Source organism: Acomys minous, assembly GCF_964271855.1.
Source record: "Acomys minous genome assembly, chromosome: 2".
NCBI lineage: Eukaryota > Metazoa > Chordata > Mammalia > Rodentia > Muridae > Acomys > Acomys minous.
In genome coordinates this window covers 59,520,142-59,538,729 of record NC_140484.1, presented here as the reverse complement: position 1 = coordinate 59,538,729, position 18,588 = coordinate 59,520,142, and the positions used below count along the sequence as shown (strand labels likewise).

General features: G+C 49.9%; 1 protein-coding gene across 2 annotated transcripts in view; it reads left to right on the top strand.

Annotated features, from left to right (window-relative positions):
- INPP5A (inositol polyphosphate-5-phosphatase A) overlaps positions 1–18,588 on the top strand; it is a 192,902-nt gene that overhangs the window by 69,209 nt on the left and 105,105 nt on the right. For both annotated transcript variants that reach the window (XM_084766895.1, XM_084766896.1), the window contains exon 3: positions 16,429–16,529. In XM_084766895.1, coding sequence (XP_084623021.1) covers positions 16,429–16,529 — 101 coding nt within the window. The remainder of the gene's footprint in view (positions 1–16,428; positions 16,530–18,588) is intronic.

Here is an 18,588-nt window from a genome sequence, read left to right as displayed (position 1 = left end):
CTACCCAGTGGCTGGGATTGTAGGCCTGTGCCACCAGGCATGGCTTCACCAGTCTTTCAAATATACCAATATAATGTAACCTCATTCCATAGAGGCAAAGATCACCCTCAACTTCTAGGTCAGAGGCTGGCCTAGAGTAGGAGGCAATAAAATTTCACAGTGGAGCGTACCCAGAGGTGAGGAAGCCAGCGTTGTGGCCTTTTACTGGGCAGGGGGAGGGGAGGATATAGAGAGGGAAAGCCCTAGGGACAATCCAGTCACTGGGGTCTGATCTGGCTGCAGCTGGCCCACGGTACCCTGTGCAGGCTGTGGAGCATCCTGAGCCTAAGTGCATGATGCTTCTGATGAAACCAGGCTCCTTTGCTCTTAGGTTGTCCCTTTGCCTGAGGTTAGGGAAATGCCTTGGCGAGAACCATACAGACATGAGGCAAGTTTGGTCCCTGGTTTGGAGCAGGGGTCCTGGAGTTGGTGATACCACTCTTGAAGGTAGTCCAGGAGCCCCTTGGATCCTCCTACTGCCAGTGTGACTCTCTGAGGACCGAGGAGGCCTGCTGTATATTAGACCTTGTTGGGCGCAGGTGCTTTAGCTTGAAGTGCCCATTGCTATGGCTTTGCCCATCTACCTCCTGTCTCTAGATCTAGGGTGTGGCTGTCCTGTCTGCTTTAAGGGGCAGCCTGAGGTTCTGCCAATCTGAGTGGCCTATTCCAGAATGCCCATTGCTGGACTCTTAATCTGTTCTCCTTCTTTTACCTCTCAAGACTTGGAGGCATTGCATACCCCTTTATAGGTACTACTGCATTCTTTTGCAACTGTACATGTGACATGATTTGCCTATTGGTGTCATTTGGGGTCTCTATGGACACCCATTCCTCTCAGTCCACTCCAGGTGCCATGCCATCCCGTCGCAGGAGAATCCACAGGTGGTGGTGTGGCTGGTCCTATGGCTGGTCCTTCTTGCTCCCTGACTCTGGGAAAGCATTGTGGCAGCACCCACTCAGGAGAGTAGCACACAGACCAGCACAGCTGAAGAGCAGCATCTGAGTCTGCCAGGCTCACCAGCCGCTCCTGTTCTGAGGGAGCTTTTGTTGACCTGTTTTAGATCCTTTATATGGTCATACTTGCTGTAGGATTCAGACATTCGTGGTCTTCACTGTGATTCCGCCTCCTTGCAGTCCAACCCTCTGTGATGGTGCTAGTGGTGGGGTCTATGGAGTGCTGGGGTTTAGACAAGGCCTTGGGATTAGTGCCCATGTTAGCAAGAAACAGCAAGGATCGTCTGCTTCTCACACATGAAGACATGGCAATGGTAGAGGCTTGGGCCGAGGCAGCGACCTCACCAACCCCAAATGGGCTGCTGTCTTCACCTCATGCTTCTGTCTTCAGAACCGTGAATGTGTTGAGGTCACCTCTCTTACAGCACTTTGTCCAACTGACTATGCTGACCAAGGCAGGGTGGTGAGGGTGCTGCCTATGCTGCTGGAGGCTCCTGGGGGAGCTGAGACTGGGATTTGGTGATAGCTTTATACCTGTCCTGAGAGGGTCAATCTTGGGCATTGTGGGAGGAGCTGGGGTTAGCATAATTGCGGTGTTGGGTGTCCTCTGTCGGCTGACTTGAGAAGCAATGTGTCCCCTATAGAAGTAGTGGCCTATTATGCTCTTGTTTGCTATGTCCCACTTTGTCTGAAAGATCCTGGTCCTTCTCTTTGCATAAGTGTGGGAGGGAGGGATGGGTGAATGAAAGAATAAATTACTAAGGCTGAAAGAGAAGCATCTTCCAGCATGAATGGTGCTGAAAGCTGACCATGAGGCAGTTTAGAGAGATGGGGAAGAAGGTTGCAGCGGAGGCCCCAGGCACCTTGCAGAGCTTGGCCCTTCCTCTCAGGGCAATCCTGGGCCCAATCCTGATGGCTCACAGTGGAGATGCGGGGGTCAGCTGTGACAGCTGTGGGTTGGGATGGAAATCGTGTTCAAGGAAGTTGGCAGCATGGGAGGTACTCTTAGGGCAAGTGTTGACCTATCCAAGCGTGGAGACAAGTTGGAGGTAATGGATGGGTCTGTCTGATTTGAAGTCTTTATTGATAAGAGATTTAATTCAGTTTCCATTGTTGACAAGTATGCACATAGTATAAGGTTCTGATTAGCAGTCCTTTTTTATTTGGCACCTTGCTACATCGCATAGGTTGGTTTTGAACTTGTGAACTCAAGCAGTTTCTTGCTTCAGCCTCCTGAGTAGCTGGGCCTACAGGTGCCACCATCTTGCTTGGTTCTGATCACCAATTGTAAATATTCTCTTTGTGAAGCCCAAGTTTGGATAAATACTTTTCTGGAAATTTATCTCTAGCAGAAACTCCTGAAAGCAGATCTGCCAATCTTGTCTTCTGTGAAAGGAATGATCCTGCATGCCAAGGCTGTGTTTCTGGCTAAGTGGCCTGCTGGCACAGAGTAGGGCTCAGGCCCTTCCATGCCCACCAGGAAGAGGCTTTGGAGCATGGCTGCAAAGCTCAATGCAGGCCCAGGAATCTGACAGGAAGGGTTCCATTCTCACCACAGCACCCTCCCCCCTTGCTTTGTGACTCCAAGCAAGCTTTGTAACCTATGCGTGCCTCCTGTGCTGGGGTGATGGCACCCACCCTATTCGGGTGAGGATTAATGGAGCCATGGCAAAGAAAGTACCTGTGAGTCCTCCTGGCTCAGGTGCTGCCGGGACACAGACAAGGTGCTTTCTGCAGCACGGGGTGGGGCAGCCCTGACCATTCTTCTCAGTGACTCACTTGCTTCGGGGAATCTGGGGGCTGTGGAGTCAACTGTAGCTTTGTGATCTGTGTGGAGCAGGCTGTCCTCAGCTTCTGGGAGTTGGAGGGCTCACAGAGGCAAGGCTCCCATGGAGGGGTGCTGCTTACTGGCTTGTGGCTCTGCTTTGCTCAGCTTACTTCTGTATAGAACCCAGGACCACCAGCCCGGGGGTGGCACCACCCATAATAGACTGGGCCCTCCTTCATATATCACAAATTAAGAAAATGCCCTAGAGGCTTGCCGATAGCTCAGTCATGGAGGCATTTCCTTAATTGAGGCTCCCTCCTCTCAGACAACTTCCGCTGCTGTCAAGTTAACATAAAACTAGCCAGCCAGTCTCTTTGGGAAGGAACATGATGGGTTTGCAGCAGGGTAATTCCCTGTGTCCTCTATTCAGCAGATCTTCAGATGTTTAGGGACACCTTGCTGATCTGGAGCAGAGGTCCAGCAGCTCAGCCCCAGGCCAACCCAGGTGTCTGCCATCAAGGGCTGCGGCTACCACTCGGTCAGATAATCTTAACCTGTAAAGTTACTTACTTGTCTAGGAGAAGAGCTTCTGAGGAAATATCCTAAACAAACAAACAAACAAAAAACAAAAAACAAAAAAGCCCCCAGCTCCAGTGGTGTCACCTTTTTATGTGTTGTAAAGGCCGGTAGTGTGGTGAGAGGTCTCTGTCTCATAGTCTCTTATGTCTTTGTCCTTCCTTATGTCTTCTATTTCCTGAGTCAGTAATGGTGTCCCTAGGCTGTGGCATGTGGGTGGCCTTGGGCTACAGTGCTCTGCTTGTTCTAGGCACCTCTGGCCTGTAATGCTCTGGATGTCCTGAGCTACGTCATCCTGAGTGCCCCTGGTGTTCAAGGCTGAGCTCAGCTTCCTCAGAAGTCTCGGGATTGACTCACTCTTCAGACCCAGGTTTACAGATAAGAAAACTGAGGCATAAAGAGGCTATGAGATGTGCCTGCAGCCACATGACTAAACATTGTCAGGAGAGGAGCTTTGTCCCCACCATCCCAAAGTCATGCTTGCCGGTGACAGGAACTGGGAGAAGAGGCAGGCAAGCCTTTGTGGAGGGAGGAGCTGCAGGACTGAGGTTCTGTGGTGCTGTGGGAGGCCTGGCGGACATTCTCAGTGCTGGGCCAGGGTATGGGAAGCAGGGCCTGAAGAGGAGTGACACCCTTTAGCAGAGTGCAACAAAGGGAGAAGGGAAACTCAGTAACGCTGCTCACCTTCCTCTCCAGCACAGGCTGCGTGTCATTTGTTGCACCAGAGGAAAATGGGTAGAGTGGGACACTTAAAAAGAAAGTTGGTGGACCCATGAAGACTGTGCTGGCTGGTTTTGTGTCAGGTTGACACTGACTAGAGTTATCTGAAGGGAGTGGACCTCAGTTGAGAAAATGCCTCCATTTGCTACAGCTCAAGCAGCTGACAGGGGCCTTGGGAGTCGTGGCGGCTCCTGGACTTGACAAAGCACCAGTGAGCTAGAAGTGGCCAGAGTGAAGAGGGCCACTGCTTATGAGATCCTGTGTGCTGGGCAGCTTCCTGAGAGAGGTGTCCAGCGGTGCCACGGCTTTTCTGGCTGTTCTCACAAGGCCATGGCTGCCTGCTAGAAAGCCAGGAAAACACACAAAGGCCTTGTGGTACTGTGTGGTCTTCAGCTTGATTTTTCTCTGAGCTGAGTTTGAGCCACATGGATCAGCCCATATAGCTGAGAATTTCTTAGCATAGGGTCCAAGGTTGGTACATCGTTCCACAGCTGCCTTGTCTGTCACTCTTCACAGGCTTAAGGCTTCTCTCGTGTCCCCAGAACTACTAGTGGTTTTTGCCCACAAGGGCAGAACACATAAAGACCCATTGACCTCGCCAAGAAACTCTGGACTGTGCTCTCAGGCGAGCCATAGTGCCTGCCACAAGGTCAGGAAATTCAGTGTCCTGGGCACAGTGAGACCCTAGGCCCACCCCCACCAGCTGGCCCTCTGTGCTAGGCATGGACTTGAGAGAGGCTATTTGATGGGGTCTACCAGGAGCCACATCTAATGGATCCCAAACTAGAGAGCCATAGACCCAAGTATGGGGGTGCTTCTGTTGCCCAGCCCACAGTGATGTAGTAGGGGCGACACCTGAGCCCAAGGGCAGTGGGTGTTTAGAGCCTGGCATGGTCACCGGGCTCGTGAGTGTTTTTGTCCCTCTGCACTTATCCTGGTGGCCAGGCTCTATGATACAGCCTGCAGGATGTAATTCCTTTTTAGGTCACCAATACTCCTCTTTGGAGGAAACCTACCTAACAAGGCCTGGCTGTTGCTATTTTTAAACTCTGTTCTTGGCAGTGTACAGGGTCGGTGACCACAGGCTCACAGTGCCGGCCGGCTTCCTGGGACTGAGTATGGCCCTGTGCTCAGGCATCTGCTCAGCATCCCAGAGAAGGAACTTCTTGCTGGAAGTCTATGTACCGACCTGCACGGGTGTATTTAATTCCCTGTGCTCTTTCTGGCCAGAATGTCTAGTTCACTCTATTCCAAAGTATTTTTAATATTTTAAATAGTATTTAGTATACAATTTTACCTTTCCTTGAGGGATATAGTTCAAGGAAATGGCACTAGAAACCCCTGCACCAGCTGTGCTATCTTTAAGTGGCTCCTTTTGGCCTGGAGAAGACCTGTCAGGCAAGGGCAGTGTTGAATGGAGTTCCACGCAGGCCACAGCCACTCCCTGTGGAGGGCTGGAGTTGGTTTTGCAGTGTGCTTCCCACCAGTGGTACCATGATGTGACTGACATCCTATACCAGCTGACTTTTTACTCCATCCTGCTGCCAGGTCACCCACGAGGTCCACTGGGCTTCACCAAGAAAGCCGACATGAAGAGCCGTGATGGCCTGCCCAGGCTCTTCAAGGGCACAAAGCTCCTTCCAGTGGCCAGATAAGAGCAGCGCAGGAGCCAGTTGGTTGTCTTGTAGCTGCTGTGAGGACTTTACATGAGGTCGCTACCTCTCTGGTCATGAGTGGGACAGCTCTGTGCCCATTGTGGTGATTTCTCCCTAGCCCCCGATGCAGCCTTTGGCATGAATGCTGATGTCAAGCCAATGCCACTTGACTTCCTGGGTGGGTGCTTGGTGCCCACGTTCTCATTACCTTACAACCATTGTCTAAGGAGGGCAGTCACACCACGAATCCTCAGCTGAGGCCCGGGACTTCTGAAGCAGGTGGCGCTGTAGCAAGAACTGTGGTCCTGTGTGGCTCCTGGACAGGCTTTGCTCTTCTTGTGATGACCCCACCCTTTGCTAAATGCACAGGTCCAGCTGGCTGGTTTCCTCACTGGAGCCTACAGAAGTGCTCAGGAACCTGTGGGCCAGACACTTGATACTGCTATTATTAAGAATCAAATTATATGAAGTAAGTGACATAATGAAGTAAGTGGCAGTAAAACTGAAGGTCGTGATTGCCCCGGGCTTATCTCTTCTTAATGACTTTGTGGTGCTGTCTCTGCCAGTGGCCCTGGTTGACCTGTGTGGTGAGTCTGGGGTTGCTGCATGGCAGTGAGCTGCTGGTGTCTCTACCCACAGGGTGTTGGTGTTCCAGGGAAGTGGGTAGGTGCAGTACACAACCCTTTCCCAGGCTGCCATTGTCTGCATAGGGAGGTAAGCAAGCACTTGCATTTGACCACTGAGGAGACTTAAGTCCCCTAGGGCAGTGATTCCTGGGGTGTTTTAGAATCCAGCAGAAGACTGTGAGCCTGCATTGTCACATGACATTGCAGCCAGAGCATTACTTGTTCAAGCTGCCTCAGAACCCCTGGCACTGGCCCTCTCCCCATCTTCCCACAGAGAGTGGCAGTATCCTATTTCTGTGCCCCGGGGACTTTCTGCTTCCTCAGTGTAGTGTTTACATGTACCTTACAAATTACTGCATGGATTCACTCCTTTGTAAAAGAAATACTTTTAAAAAATGTTATTAAAAAATTTCCAACAGCATGTCACTAAAAAGTACCATCTTCTGATGTGCTCCTTTGCATTCCTCGTCATGTACAGTGAATGTGCTCTCATTGGAGTGTGCGGTCTGGCTCTTGTGGCAGCCTTGCAGACAGATGAGTATAGCACAGATTCACATGGTCTGAGGATAGCTCCTCACTGCCATGGGAGCAGGACACAGGTTCCAAGCTGAGCTCAGCAACAGGATACTGGTAAGGAACCTGCCTTCTCCTCAGCAAACCAGGATGAACAGAGACCTTTAAGGGAGGTCAGAATTGCCCACCATCCAGGCATGATCACTGGGATGCTTCAAGATGGGTTTTAATACCATTCCAGGGTTCCAGCGGGGACTGTGGCAGTGGTTCTTAACCTTCCTAATGCTGCAACTCTTTAAGACAGTTCCTCATGTTATGGTGATCCCCCAATTATAAGATATTTTTGCTGCTACTTCATAACTGTACTTTGCTGTGGTAATGAATTGTAAATGTTTGTGTTTTCTGCTATTCCTAGGCGACCCCCGTGAAAGGGTCTTTTGACTTCTGAAGGGGTTGAGACCCACTGCTCTATCGTCCTGGCCAAAAGCTTTGGGTCTCTCTGGCTTTGTTCTTACCCATGAGTGCATTCAACACATTTACCTGGTCAGTTCTGAGCCTGTGGAAGTAAAGCAAAGAGGCCTGAAAAACAGGCCAGTCCCCCACACACCCCCAGCTGCCATGTTTTTCAGACTTACTTTGCAGGCAGGACTGTTTTGCCTACATGCATGTATGTGTACCTCTTGCATGCCCTGTGCCCTCAGAGGTCATAAGAATGTTCTGGATTCCCTAGAACTGGAGCTATGGATAGTTGTGACCCTCCAAAGAGGTGCTGGGAACTAAACTCAGGTCTTCTGGAAGAGCAGCCAGTGCTCTTAACCACAAAGCCATCTCTCTAGCATAGCTGACTTGTAATTTTCTCACCAGCCCCACCAGCTTCTTCCACTTCCATTATCTTCAGGCAAAACCGAACAAGTTATTCACAACTGTTCTTGTGGTTACCTGAAAAGGAACAAGAAGGAAGTGTCCTGCCCTTTTGTCATTGCACTTGAAGGACAGCAGCCATGACAGAGGCTCGGGACATCAGTGCTGCTTACTGGTCATGGCTAGAGTGAATTGCTCTGCTGGTAGAAATGAAATATAGTGTGACTTCCTTGGGACACGCTTGACATATGCTCACTTCACATAGCTGAAATACTTAGCGGGGGTTCTGATACAGGGATACCATGAAACACTCAGCATGACCAAGACCTGATTGGGCCTTGCACGTGAAAGATCTGGGGCCTTTGTCATCCCTTCCCATTCTCTGCTGCCGCTAGGCAGCTGGCTTGCTTTATGATAATGTATGTTCATTTTCTTATGACTCTTGTTTCTGTGATCAGAGGACAACTTTGTGATTTCCATCCTTTAAGATTCACTGAGACTTGACTTACGGGCAGAAGAAAGCTTTTCTTGGAGAACACATCCTGACAAGAGCTTGCATCTTGCAGGCACCACGCCTGTGGTTCTGTGGTGTCATAGGTTTTGGCTCACAGTTATGCTATCCTATGTCCTGATTGGGTTTGTATGCATGAGAGTCTGTACTGTGTGAGTATGTGCATGTGTACATGTGTGTACCATGCCTGTGAGTCTGTGCATGTGTGTATGCGTTGTCACTTGCTGAGGGTGGATGGTAAGCTTCTTCAGTGATTGTGGTTCTGTTTCTCTTTTTCCATCTTTTTCCCCCCAGTGTGCTTTGTGTTATTGCCCCTTCCCCAAAGTCATTTTTCTGTCTTTCTCTGATGACTTTGCAGTGTTTATCTTCTGAGGCCTTTTTTGTCACCATACTGCCCCCACCCCCACTGTGAAGTGGGTCTTTCTCTGTATAACTGCTTCATGCCTGTACCTTCCTGATGTGGCTGGCACACACCCGAGGCCTCCGTGCCCTCCCTGCACTTACTGTTCACTGGCTGTCCTGGCTGGGCACTGCAGTGGGAGGTATGTCTTACTCCAGGGCCATCCGGTACCTTGCCACAGGCCCTGTGAGGCTGGTACCTGCCTCAGTGGGTTTGGTTCTGGGGAGGATCTTGAACTGTTTCCCTTTACACAGCACATCAGACAGAGCAGGTCCAGACTGGCCATTGTGAGCACTGTGGCTGGGTTGGGTCTGCCCTTCATGCTTGCTGTGTGCACGTTCTGCTTTTTGTTCTTTGTTTCCTGTTCCTGCTCTGATTTGGGTTTTGCATTCTGTTCTGATTATTGTTTTAGATGTTTGCCTTTTTACCAGTGTTTTGAGTGGTTGTAATACACAGTCATGTGTTAATTACTAGCAGGGACTCATTCTGAGAAGCATGTCATAAGATGCTCTGGTCAGGCAAGCCTCCAAGAGTGTACTCATACATTTTGGTGGCCAAGGCAGCCATTCATTGTGGCCCTTGGATGTGGTAAAGAGATACAGCGATTAGATGCGGAAGGCTGCTGCTGCACTATAGGCAGACCATTTTAGAGAAGCCTTTCTTAGTACAGAGGAGCAGGACACTGTATCTCTGAAGATACAACACACAAAATAATTACCTAGGAACAGTCATGTGTGGCTAGCTGTTCTGTGTCACTTGTGCAATAGTGGCTGCACAGGATTGGTTGTGTGCCGGCATCACCACAGACTCGAGTACCAAGCATCATGATATGGTGAGGTCTCCATGCCCATTATAATCTTGGAGACCACTGTCATATACATACATGGCTTGTCATTGATGTAAACATCGGTTTGGGTACATGGCAGTAGAGGTAAGAAATGCTCCCCTGTCTGTGAGGTCTTGTGTGCTGTGTGGAAATCTTGAGATTATATAGAGTTACATGTGTTGTATGGCTGCATCTTTGGGTGCTGAAGGAGCCAACAGGCACTATCGTTGCTTCAAACTGGGGGTCTGCACCCCTACTAGCCAGATTTGGTTTTGGAAATGAGGTACAGCCTGTGGCTGGTTTTCTGTTTTCCCTGAAAAGCTCAGCTGTTACCCAGACGACAACCCGTGCCTATATTGCCTAGGTTCCCCAGAGCCCGCTTGGGCACATGTTACATTTTCTCATGAGGACTGGGTTGTTAGCACCCTCAGTCTGCACTTTATCCCCTTGAGATGTTCCTGAAGGTAATTCTGTGGTCACCTTCCTTGGACATTGCTTTTACAGAGTCTAGCCCCTGCCTGGGTCTTTGCTGTTACTGTTTGTAGGTCTTTTGTCCCAGAGGCCTGTGAATCTTCGAGCTGATGCTTCGGAGTTCCTGTTTCCCATGCTCGAGGAGCCTGGATGATGGCGTTCAGTGTTGCTCCGCTGTGGTCTGCTTCAGCTCTGCATCATTCCTCCCATGCTCTCACTCTTTCCCGCCTGCTGTCTGCTGGGTACTTCTCACACATTGCTGATGAGTTGACTTTTTATGTGCTCTTTTCTGGTGCCCTTTGTGGTGCGTTCTTTCTGCCGTTACTTTGTTCCTTGAAGGTACTGAAGGTACTGTGGTCCTCGGCTTCTCATACTCTTTACGTTTGGTTGTTCTGATTGCAGTGGCTCTGGCATTGTGGGCACAGTGGACATAGCTGCCTTTGCCTTGTGGATACTGTGTAGGACTTTTATCCCTCAGATGCATACCAGGGACTCCTAGCCCTTCCTGCTCTCTGCTGCCGCCACTGGTGGCTATGATGGTAGTTTGTGAGATTCTTGGTGTGCTGGCGCCCTCTGCTGTCAGCTGTTGAGTCAGGTACCCTGGCTGGTTGTGGCTTATTTACTGATCGCTACTTTTTGAACATCATGGTTCTTGTCTGGTCAAACTACTTTGGGTGCTTTTCTTTCCTGCATGTACTCGCCAGTTATCTGGGGCGGCTTCTCGCTGTTTTGGTTTTGGTTATTTTTTCTCTTCTCAGGAATCTGTCTCAGATGTTTCTCTTTTGTGCCTATCTGCTTTAAGTTGCATTCCTCTGAGATCTCCCTGGAGCCCATACACTGATGTCCTGGAATCTTCCCCAGAGTCTCAGGGACATCTTCATTTCCTGACCTAACTTTACTTTTCTGGAAGCCCTGATCCAGGGTGAGCTAGGGTTGCTGTTGCATCATCTTCGGTTACCCTGTGGTTGAGGTGTAGGCTATTCTACTTGTGTATAAATACACACATCATAGTTTCTGTGTTGTGTGCATGTGTGCACATGTGTGTGTAGCTCAATATATGTAAATATATGTATCTATGAAATTTGGAGGGACAAATTTTGGGGATTAGATTCAGCCACGCTGGAAGCTATGTATCTAAAGCATCAAGAAGCCATCTTTTTTGCTTGCCTAGACTTTCCCTCCAGGGTCCTCAGAGGCCTCTTGCAAACATCTGCTCCCAGTGCTACTTAGGGCAGAGCCAGTCTATGGCTGAGATTTTTCTGAATTTTCTTCGTTTTTGAAAATATATTTATTTTGTCTTCTTTCCTGATGGATGTGTCCTATATTCCTGTCCACATGTGAGTCTGTTCCATGCAGGACATCAGAGGGACTGGGGTGTCTCCCCTGAGTCTGCGTTTCTTTGCTTTTCTCTAGGTAGACATAGGGCTCCTCCCATCCTTGGTCTTCATAGCTTTGGTGATATTTGCATTTCTCTGGTTCAGCTTGCCAGGAACCCATCAAGTTTCTAGAGTCTGTGGATCTCAGCAAACTAGGAAAACTTTTAGCTGGAGTTGTTTAAAATGGCTTCCTGCTCCATTCTCCACCTCCTCCTTTGTATTCCAGTTACAGTCCTAAGCCACGCAACGTTTCCATCATCTGTGTTTTCACCCAAGAGGGACTCATGCGTCACAGGGTGGGTAGGTGGCCATGCAGCTAAAATGCCCTCCAACCTAAGAGAAGAAGCAATAGAAGAGGGAGGAGGACCCTGAGGACATGTGCCATGGAGGCTGAGCAGAAGTGGATTTCAGCTTACTTCACAGACCTGGAAGGTCCTTCTTTTGTTTTTTTTTTTTAAATTAATTTATTCTTGTTACATCTCAATGGTTATCCCATCCCTTGTATCCTCCCATTCTTCCCTCCCTCCCATTTGCCCCTTATTCCCCTCCCCTATGACTGTTCCTGAGGGGGATTACCTCCCCCTGTATATGTTCATAGGGTATCAAGTCTCTTCTTGGTAACCTGCTGTCCTTCCTCTGAGTGCCACCAGGTCTCCCCCTCCAGGGGACATGGTCAAAGGTGAGGCACCAGAGTACGTGAGAAAGTAATATCCCACTCTCCACTCTACTGTGGAGAATGTTCTCACCATTGGCTAGATCTGGGTAGGGGTTTAAGGTTTACCGCCTGTATTGTCCTTGTCTGGTGCCTTAGTTGGAAGGTCCTTTTTAACAATGAAAAGTTCTTGGTGTGATATTGGCCAGCAGATCAATCTATGATGAGAGTAAGCATACCGCTAAACCTCTCAAAACATGCTCCATGCTCCATGAGGGTGCACACCAGCAAAGCCCCCGGATATCAGTCCACGAGGAGAGGATGCACACCAGCAAAGCACCTGGATATCAGTCCATGAGGAGAGAGTGCACACCAGCCAAGCCCCCGGATGTCAGTCCACGAGGAAAGAGTGCACACCAGCAAAGCCCCCGGATATCAGTCCATGAGGAGAGAGTGCACACCAGCAAAGCCCCTGGATGTCAGTCCATGGAGAGTGCACACCAGCAAAGCCCCTGGATATCAGTCCATGAGGAGAGCGTGCACACCAGTAAAGCCCCCAATATCAGTCAATGAGGAGAGGGTGCACACCAGCAAAGCCCCCAATATCAGGACATGAGGAGAGAGTGCACACCAGCAAAGCCCCCAATATCAGTCCATGAGGAGAGGGTGCACACCAGCAAAGCCCCCGGATATCAGTCCATGAGGAGAGGGTGCACACCAGCAAAGCCCCCAATATCAGTCCATGAGGAGAGGGTGCACACCAGCAAAGCCCCCAATATCAGTCCATGAGGAGAGGGTGCATACCAGCAAAGCCCCCGGATATCAGTCCATGAGGAGAGTGTGCACACCAGCAAAGCCCCCAGATATCAGTCCATGAGGAGAGTGTGCACACCAGCAAAGCCCCCTGGCATAATCCGTGAGGAGAATGGGCGCTCCAGCAGAGCACCTGGATATAAGCCAGTGAGGAGAATGGGTACAGCGGAAGAGCACCTGCGTGTAATTCTGAATGGGATTCCCATTTGAGTGCCAACTAGACAGGTCCTAGGTGTGAGTTCTCCTGAGAGAAGCTTGCACTGTTAGCAGAGTGGCCCAACTCTGCCCAGTGGGTGGAGCCTACAAGGAGTGGCCACCCAGGGCATGCCTCTGGTGCTGCTGCCATGCCAGCTAGGATCCTGGCCTGTGCCTTTGAGGTGACCACCCCTCATCTATACCCCAGTCACACAGGCTGTTGGGATCTCAGGAGACAACAGCATCCATTGCTTCTTTGGCCATGGTGGATGTGTTGTAATTGTCATCGTCATTGCGGACTCCTTATCCCCAAGTATGACCTACATCAAATGTGTCCAGGCATGAATAAAACAAAGGAGCCCTGCCAGGTGGCAGTGACCCATGCCTTTCCTCACACCAGCTCATGGCTTCTTCCTACCACCTGTGGGGCAAGCCTCATCTTTAATTTATAGGAGCAGCTTAGGCAGGTCAAGAACTGGCCCACGGTACACAGTAGTAGCCATGAAGTAATTTCCAGATCACCAGTCCAGGGTGGGGATTAATCTCAGGGATGAAGAATAGAATCCAGGGAAAGATGGAGTCATTGATGTGCAGGGCCTTAGGCTAAGCTCTTGCTGTCCTTGCACATGCCATCACTCATCAGGCTGATGTTCCTGAAGTGGCAGAGCATCCTGGTTTTCAGGAAAAGTCCCAGCTCATGCAACACACACCACTGCTGGCAGAGGCAGGGCTTGTGAGTGTATAGTAAGGTTAGAAAGGATGCTTCCTGCCCAACCTGGCCAGGTCAGAGGCTGTCAGTTCTGGCTCTCCTCTGTCAGTTCCTATACAGATCTTCTCATCACTTTCTCTGTTCCTTTAAAAAGTTTGCACAAAGCCGGGCATGGTGGCTCACGCCTAAGTTTGAGGCCATCCTAGTCTACAAAGTGAGTCCAGGACAATTGCACAGAGAAACCCTGTCTTGAAATAAAAAAAAAAAAAAAAACAAAAAACAAAAAACAAAAACAAACGAAAAACATTTTTAAAAATATAACTGAAAAGGCTAAAGCACCCTTTGATCCCCAGCTGCCAGTCAGCTATGCTTCTAGAACTGTGCTTGTCGTCCGTGTGAGACTTTGAGTTCTGTATCTTGTGCCCCAAAGTCTCAGGACCCCGAGACTTCCAGAGTTCTTTAGGATTTGCTTTTCTGAGGTAGTCAGGGCGATGCTAAGGTCCTTTCTGGGTGAATCTGGTCAGCTCTTTGCTATGCCTGCACTTTCAGATACCCACAGTGCACTCAAGCCCTAAGTGTGTGCACGATGGATGGACGTGGGCTGTGCTCTCTCTGGCCCTGGGCTGGTTGATCCTCAGCTGGGCTCACTACTGCTACCTGTAGCCATGCTGGCACATGCTGTGTGTGATTTTCATCTCCTCTTTGCTGCCTTTCAGTTTGTAGCTATCTGTCAGATACTGCTCCTTTCAACCAAGGACCTTCATTGGAGCAGCCTGGCCTGCTGGGTAGGTGTGGCCCTTCAGAGTACCCACCTACCCATCCTTGTCCTTCTCCTGGACCTTCTCCTCTGAGCCTAGGTGTTGCTGTAGGTCGCATGTCTCTATCACATGGGAAACGAGAGCCAGCCCTCTTCCAGGTGATACCTACTCCTAAAAGGTTACCTTGCGACCATAGCATGTCCTGATTTACCCCCCTCTATATCCTGGTGAGTGGCTGGCAGGGTCTGTGCTCCTTGTGAGTAGTACCCACGGTGTCTGGGGAGGGACCACTTTGCCTGGTACCATGGCAGCCTATTAGGCTGGTGTTTTTGTTTGTTTGCTTGCTTGTTTGTGTTTGCCAGCATGGAGCTTCTTCCTCCACAGCTCACATTTGGGTCCTCATGTAGCTGCTGATCTTAGCTCCTTCTCTTTAGAAGGTGTGTAGGGTCATAGTTGAACCTTGAGTTCCAGTCATTCAAATATCCACCTTTGTGCTACTGAAGGCTGTTTGCTTAAACAACAACAGAAACTCACTTAGAAAGGGATTGCATGAAGACGGCCAGGTTTGAGACCTGCAGAGAGTGGTTATGTAGCTCTGTTCACAAAGTGAAAGTTGGGACTTTTGAGGACTCTCCCCTCCGCTGGGCCTGGGACAGTCAAAGGAAGATGCAGAGAAGCCAGTAGGTGCCTGCACACAAGGGACGCAGGGTGTCCGGGCCTTTGAACAGGAGGCTGTTAAAGTGGCTTCCATCATCTGTCTGGGGACTGAGTTGGAGCCTTTCAGCTTTAGTGTTACTTCCTGTTTAATAGAAAGGTGGTGCTAGCATCCGTGCCTCAGTGCGCCATACTCCTTCACTCCCCACCCCCTTCCAGTTTAGTAGACACAAGCAGGGACATTCTGAGGACTTCCAGGAGTGGACTCAACTGAAGTCACAAGTCTATGAAAACCACTGTACCAGCTCCTCAATGGCTGACGGGGCCTAGCTCCCCATCAGTGACCTGCCTTTTCGGTGCTCCAGGAGGATAAATCCCTCACCACCTTCCTACCCAGGAGATGCCTGGGCTTCCTGTGCTGTACTGCCCATGCCGAACAAGGTTTATTACTAGTGGGATGTAGGCCTTTGCTGCTGTCTCGGCTCACTGAGGGATTTACTGTGTGCTCTTTGGAGTGGGCTTAGGACTCAGTGTGTGTGTGGTGGAGGAGGGAGGTCAGTTGAATCAGAATCCTTGCTGATAGCTTCAGCAGTGTGTTGGAAAACTAGGAATAGTTTTGGATAGTTTTGGATAGAAGTAGGGTTGTGAGCTCTCGACAAGTTTAGGCAGTGCTACTCAAAGGCCCATGTGATCATGGGTGTGTTCCTGCCATACTCCAGAGGACAATAGGGCAACATCTTGTAGGGCTACGGAGATCACAAGCTGTGCCTGTCTGGTGCTGTCTGTGAGCTGGGTGCAGGAGTGGGCTTAGAAGCCGGCTCTGGTGCTTCCTGAATAAGAACGAGCCTGAGCCTGTGTGTACCGAGCACATACATGTGTGCATACCTGCCAGCACACAGGCAGTACTCTCACTCTGACTTCAGCTGACATCCGCTCAGGCATGTCCAGGAGCACATGCTGTCACACACATGGTTGCCTGGATTCAGTCTCTCAACAGGTGTGCACGGCAGGGTTAATGATGTCCTGAGGCTGTGACTTGTGTTGAGAACTTCACAGAGGTTCTTTGGTCCACAAGTACTACTTTTTTTTTGTAATTAGAGAAAAATGCTTCTAGATTATTGAAAAGGGTTCTCAGAAATTCTGAATTTTTGCTACGGAGGCACAGAAGAGGCTGGAAAGAAACAGTTGTAAGCATAAAAGTGGAAATTCAGAGACTCTGTTAAGAACTTGTGGGCACAGCTGTGCAGCCTTTGCCCTGCTGTCGGTGGTAGCGCCCTGGCTGTGGAAGCTGTGGGTGAGGCACATGCCTCATGGCAGGGGTCTATGGTCTAACTCTGTGCTTTCTCCCCAGGTCCTGCATGCACACAAGCCTCACTTCATGGCCTTGCACTGCCAAGAATTCGGAGGGAAAAACTACGAGGCCTCCATGTCTCATGTGGACAAGTTTGTCAAGTAAGTCTCATCTGGAACCTGTGGACTGTGGGGTAGGTCTTTGGAAGGGATGTAGTCTTGAAAACCACCTTTCGAAACACATCTGCCCATCATGTTGAGGGAGTTGCAGTTTTCCCCATTGAGGTGTGGCTTAGTGATCAGGCAGCTTCTTGCCTTCAAAGAGTAAGCATCTGGGCTGCTGGACTGGGGTGGGGCAGACCTTGGGGTCCCCCCCATCAGAGTACCTGAGGTGGATGGATGCTGGCCAACCTGCTGCATCGGACAATGATGATGGGCTGGATGGGGCTCTACAGTGGCTTCTGCTTCAAAACGTGGGAACTAACATTGTGTTTTCCAGGAGAGAGGCAGTGAAAATCGTGCTCTGTGGCTCCTTAGAGGACAGGCGCATCTGCACTCAGCCCAGGAAAAAGGGGGATAGGGTTTCTTGAGACATCTCTGTGAATAGACACAGAGGGGAGCAGAAGCAAGCAGCCCCACCCCTGAGCTCCAGGCCTGGGATTGGGGCCCTTCCTCTTCTGCAGCTTCAGCTTAATGGAACCAGCTCAGAAGCCCCTGTTTGCCCCAGACACCACTGTACCCATCCTGCCTTTTTTGGTCTTCTAGAAACATCCTAACAGTGACCAGAAAGGTGACTAGGGATGAAGAGGAGGAGTCAAAATTTAGGGAATCCTAGATGTAGTTTTCAGTGGAGAAATGGTCTGAAGTTCTGAAAGGATGGCAGGACCACAGCAAGGTTGCATTGGAGTCATATGCTGTTCCTGGAGAATGGCTTTGAAAGAAGCCATCTAGGCCACAGCTTTGATCATGAGGAATGTTGCAGAAGAGCATCCATGGCGTGTTCCTGGGACCTGCCCTCTACTGGAACAGCTTGGCGTTGACACAGCTGAGTCCAGAGGTTGTGGCTTTGCCTCAGTTCTTTGAGAACTCTGAAGGTGCTACCCCACCCCATGGGTCTCCGGTGTTCCCTCCATCCTTAGTTCTGCTACTGCTACTGCCTCCGTGTGTGTGTGTGTGTGTGTGTGTGTGTGTGTGTGTGTGTGTGTGTGTGTGTGTGTGTGAATTTTCTCCATGGATCAAATTCAGCTTGCCAGGCTTGTACAAATGCTGTTACCCACTGAGCCATTTTCTGGCCTTTGTTGCCACTTTTTCTTGTGCCTTTACTCCTGTTTGCATCTGGCTTGACAAGAGAAGGAGGAAGTATTCAAATGCCCCTGCCAGTGACAACCGTGGTCCTCAGTGTCCTGCATATAAAGAGATCCTGCAAAGCAACCTGCTCACAGCTGAGTTTTTCCCAAGCAATGTGGCTGCATTCCCACCACTCAAGGTCTGAGAGCTCGATCAGGTGTCAACCCCTGCACATTTCTCCAAAATAGTCCATAACTTCAAAGCAGTTTTAATGAAAGTGCTAAAAGCATTTTCCCAACACTCTATAAGCAAATACCGGTCACACAGAGAAGCATAGTGTGGAGCACAGCTAAAGCGATCCTGAAGGGAAATTGAGGAGCCAGAGCACCAGCTCCCACTGCAGCATTGGAACAGCAAGGGTAGGCAGAGACGTGCTGGGCGGAATGCCTTCCTCAGTGCATGGCGTTGGTGCTGCAGGCTCAGAGATGCTGCACTCTGCATTGGGAAGATCCTGCGTCACAATGTCCCACGTGGTCACTCTGCTCTGCCTCAGAATGAATTCCAGCTGTATTAAAGAAAAATTTGCAGATGGAGATAAAGAAGAGTGTCTTTGCAGCTTTGAGGTAGGGAGGATTTCTTTTAGAATGTGCAGCATGTGCAGCTCAAAAAGATCAGACTGACATACTTGTCGTGTTAAAGAAAGCCATACTGTCACAGAAAGATACCTGAACAAAGGAAGAGCTAAGCCACCTTAGGAAAAACATCTGCAGCATACGTCACTGACAGAAATTAGTGTTTATGCCAAGAACTGCATGTTGATGTGGGAAAGAGAGGCTTGTGGGCCAGAGCAGTAGAACAGCTGAAGGAAAAACGTGCAGTGGGCACTGGGCCGTGGCACCTGCAGGCCAGTGGCCTCTAGGAAGGAATCCCACCA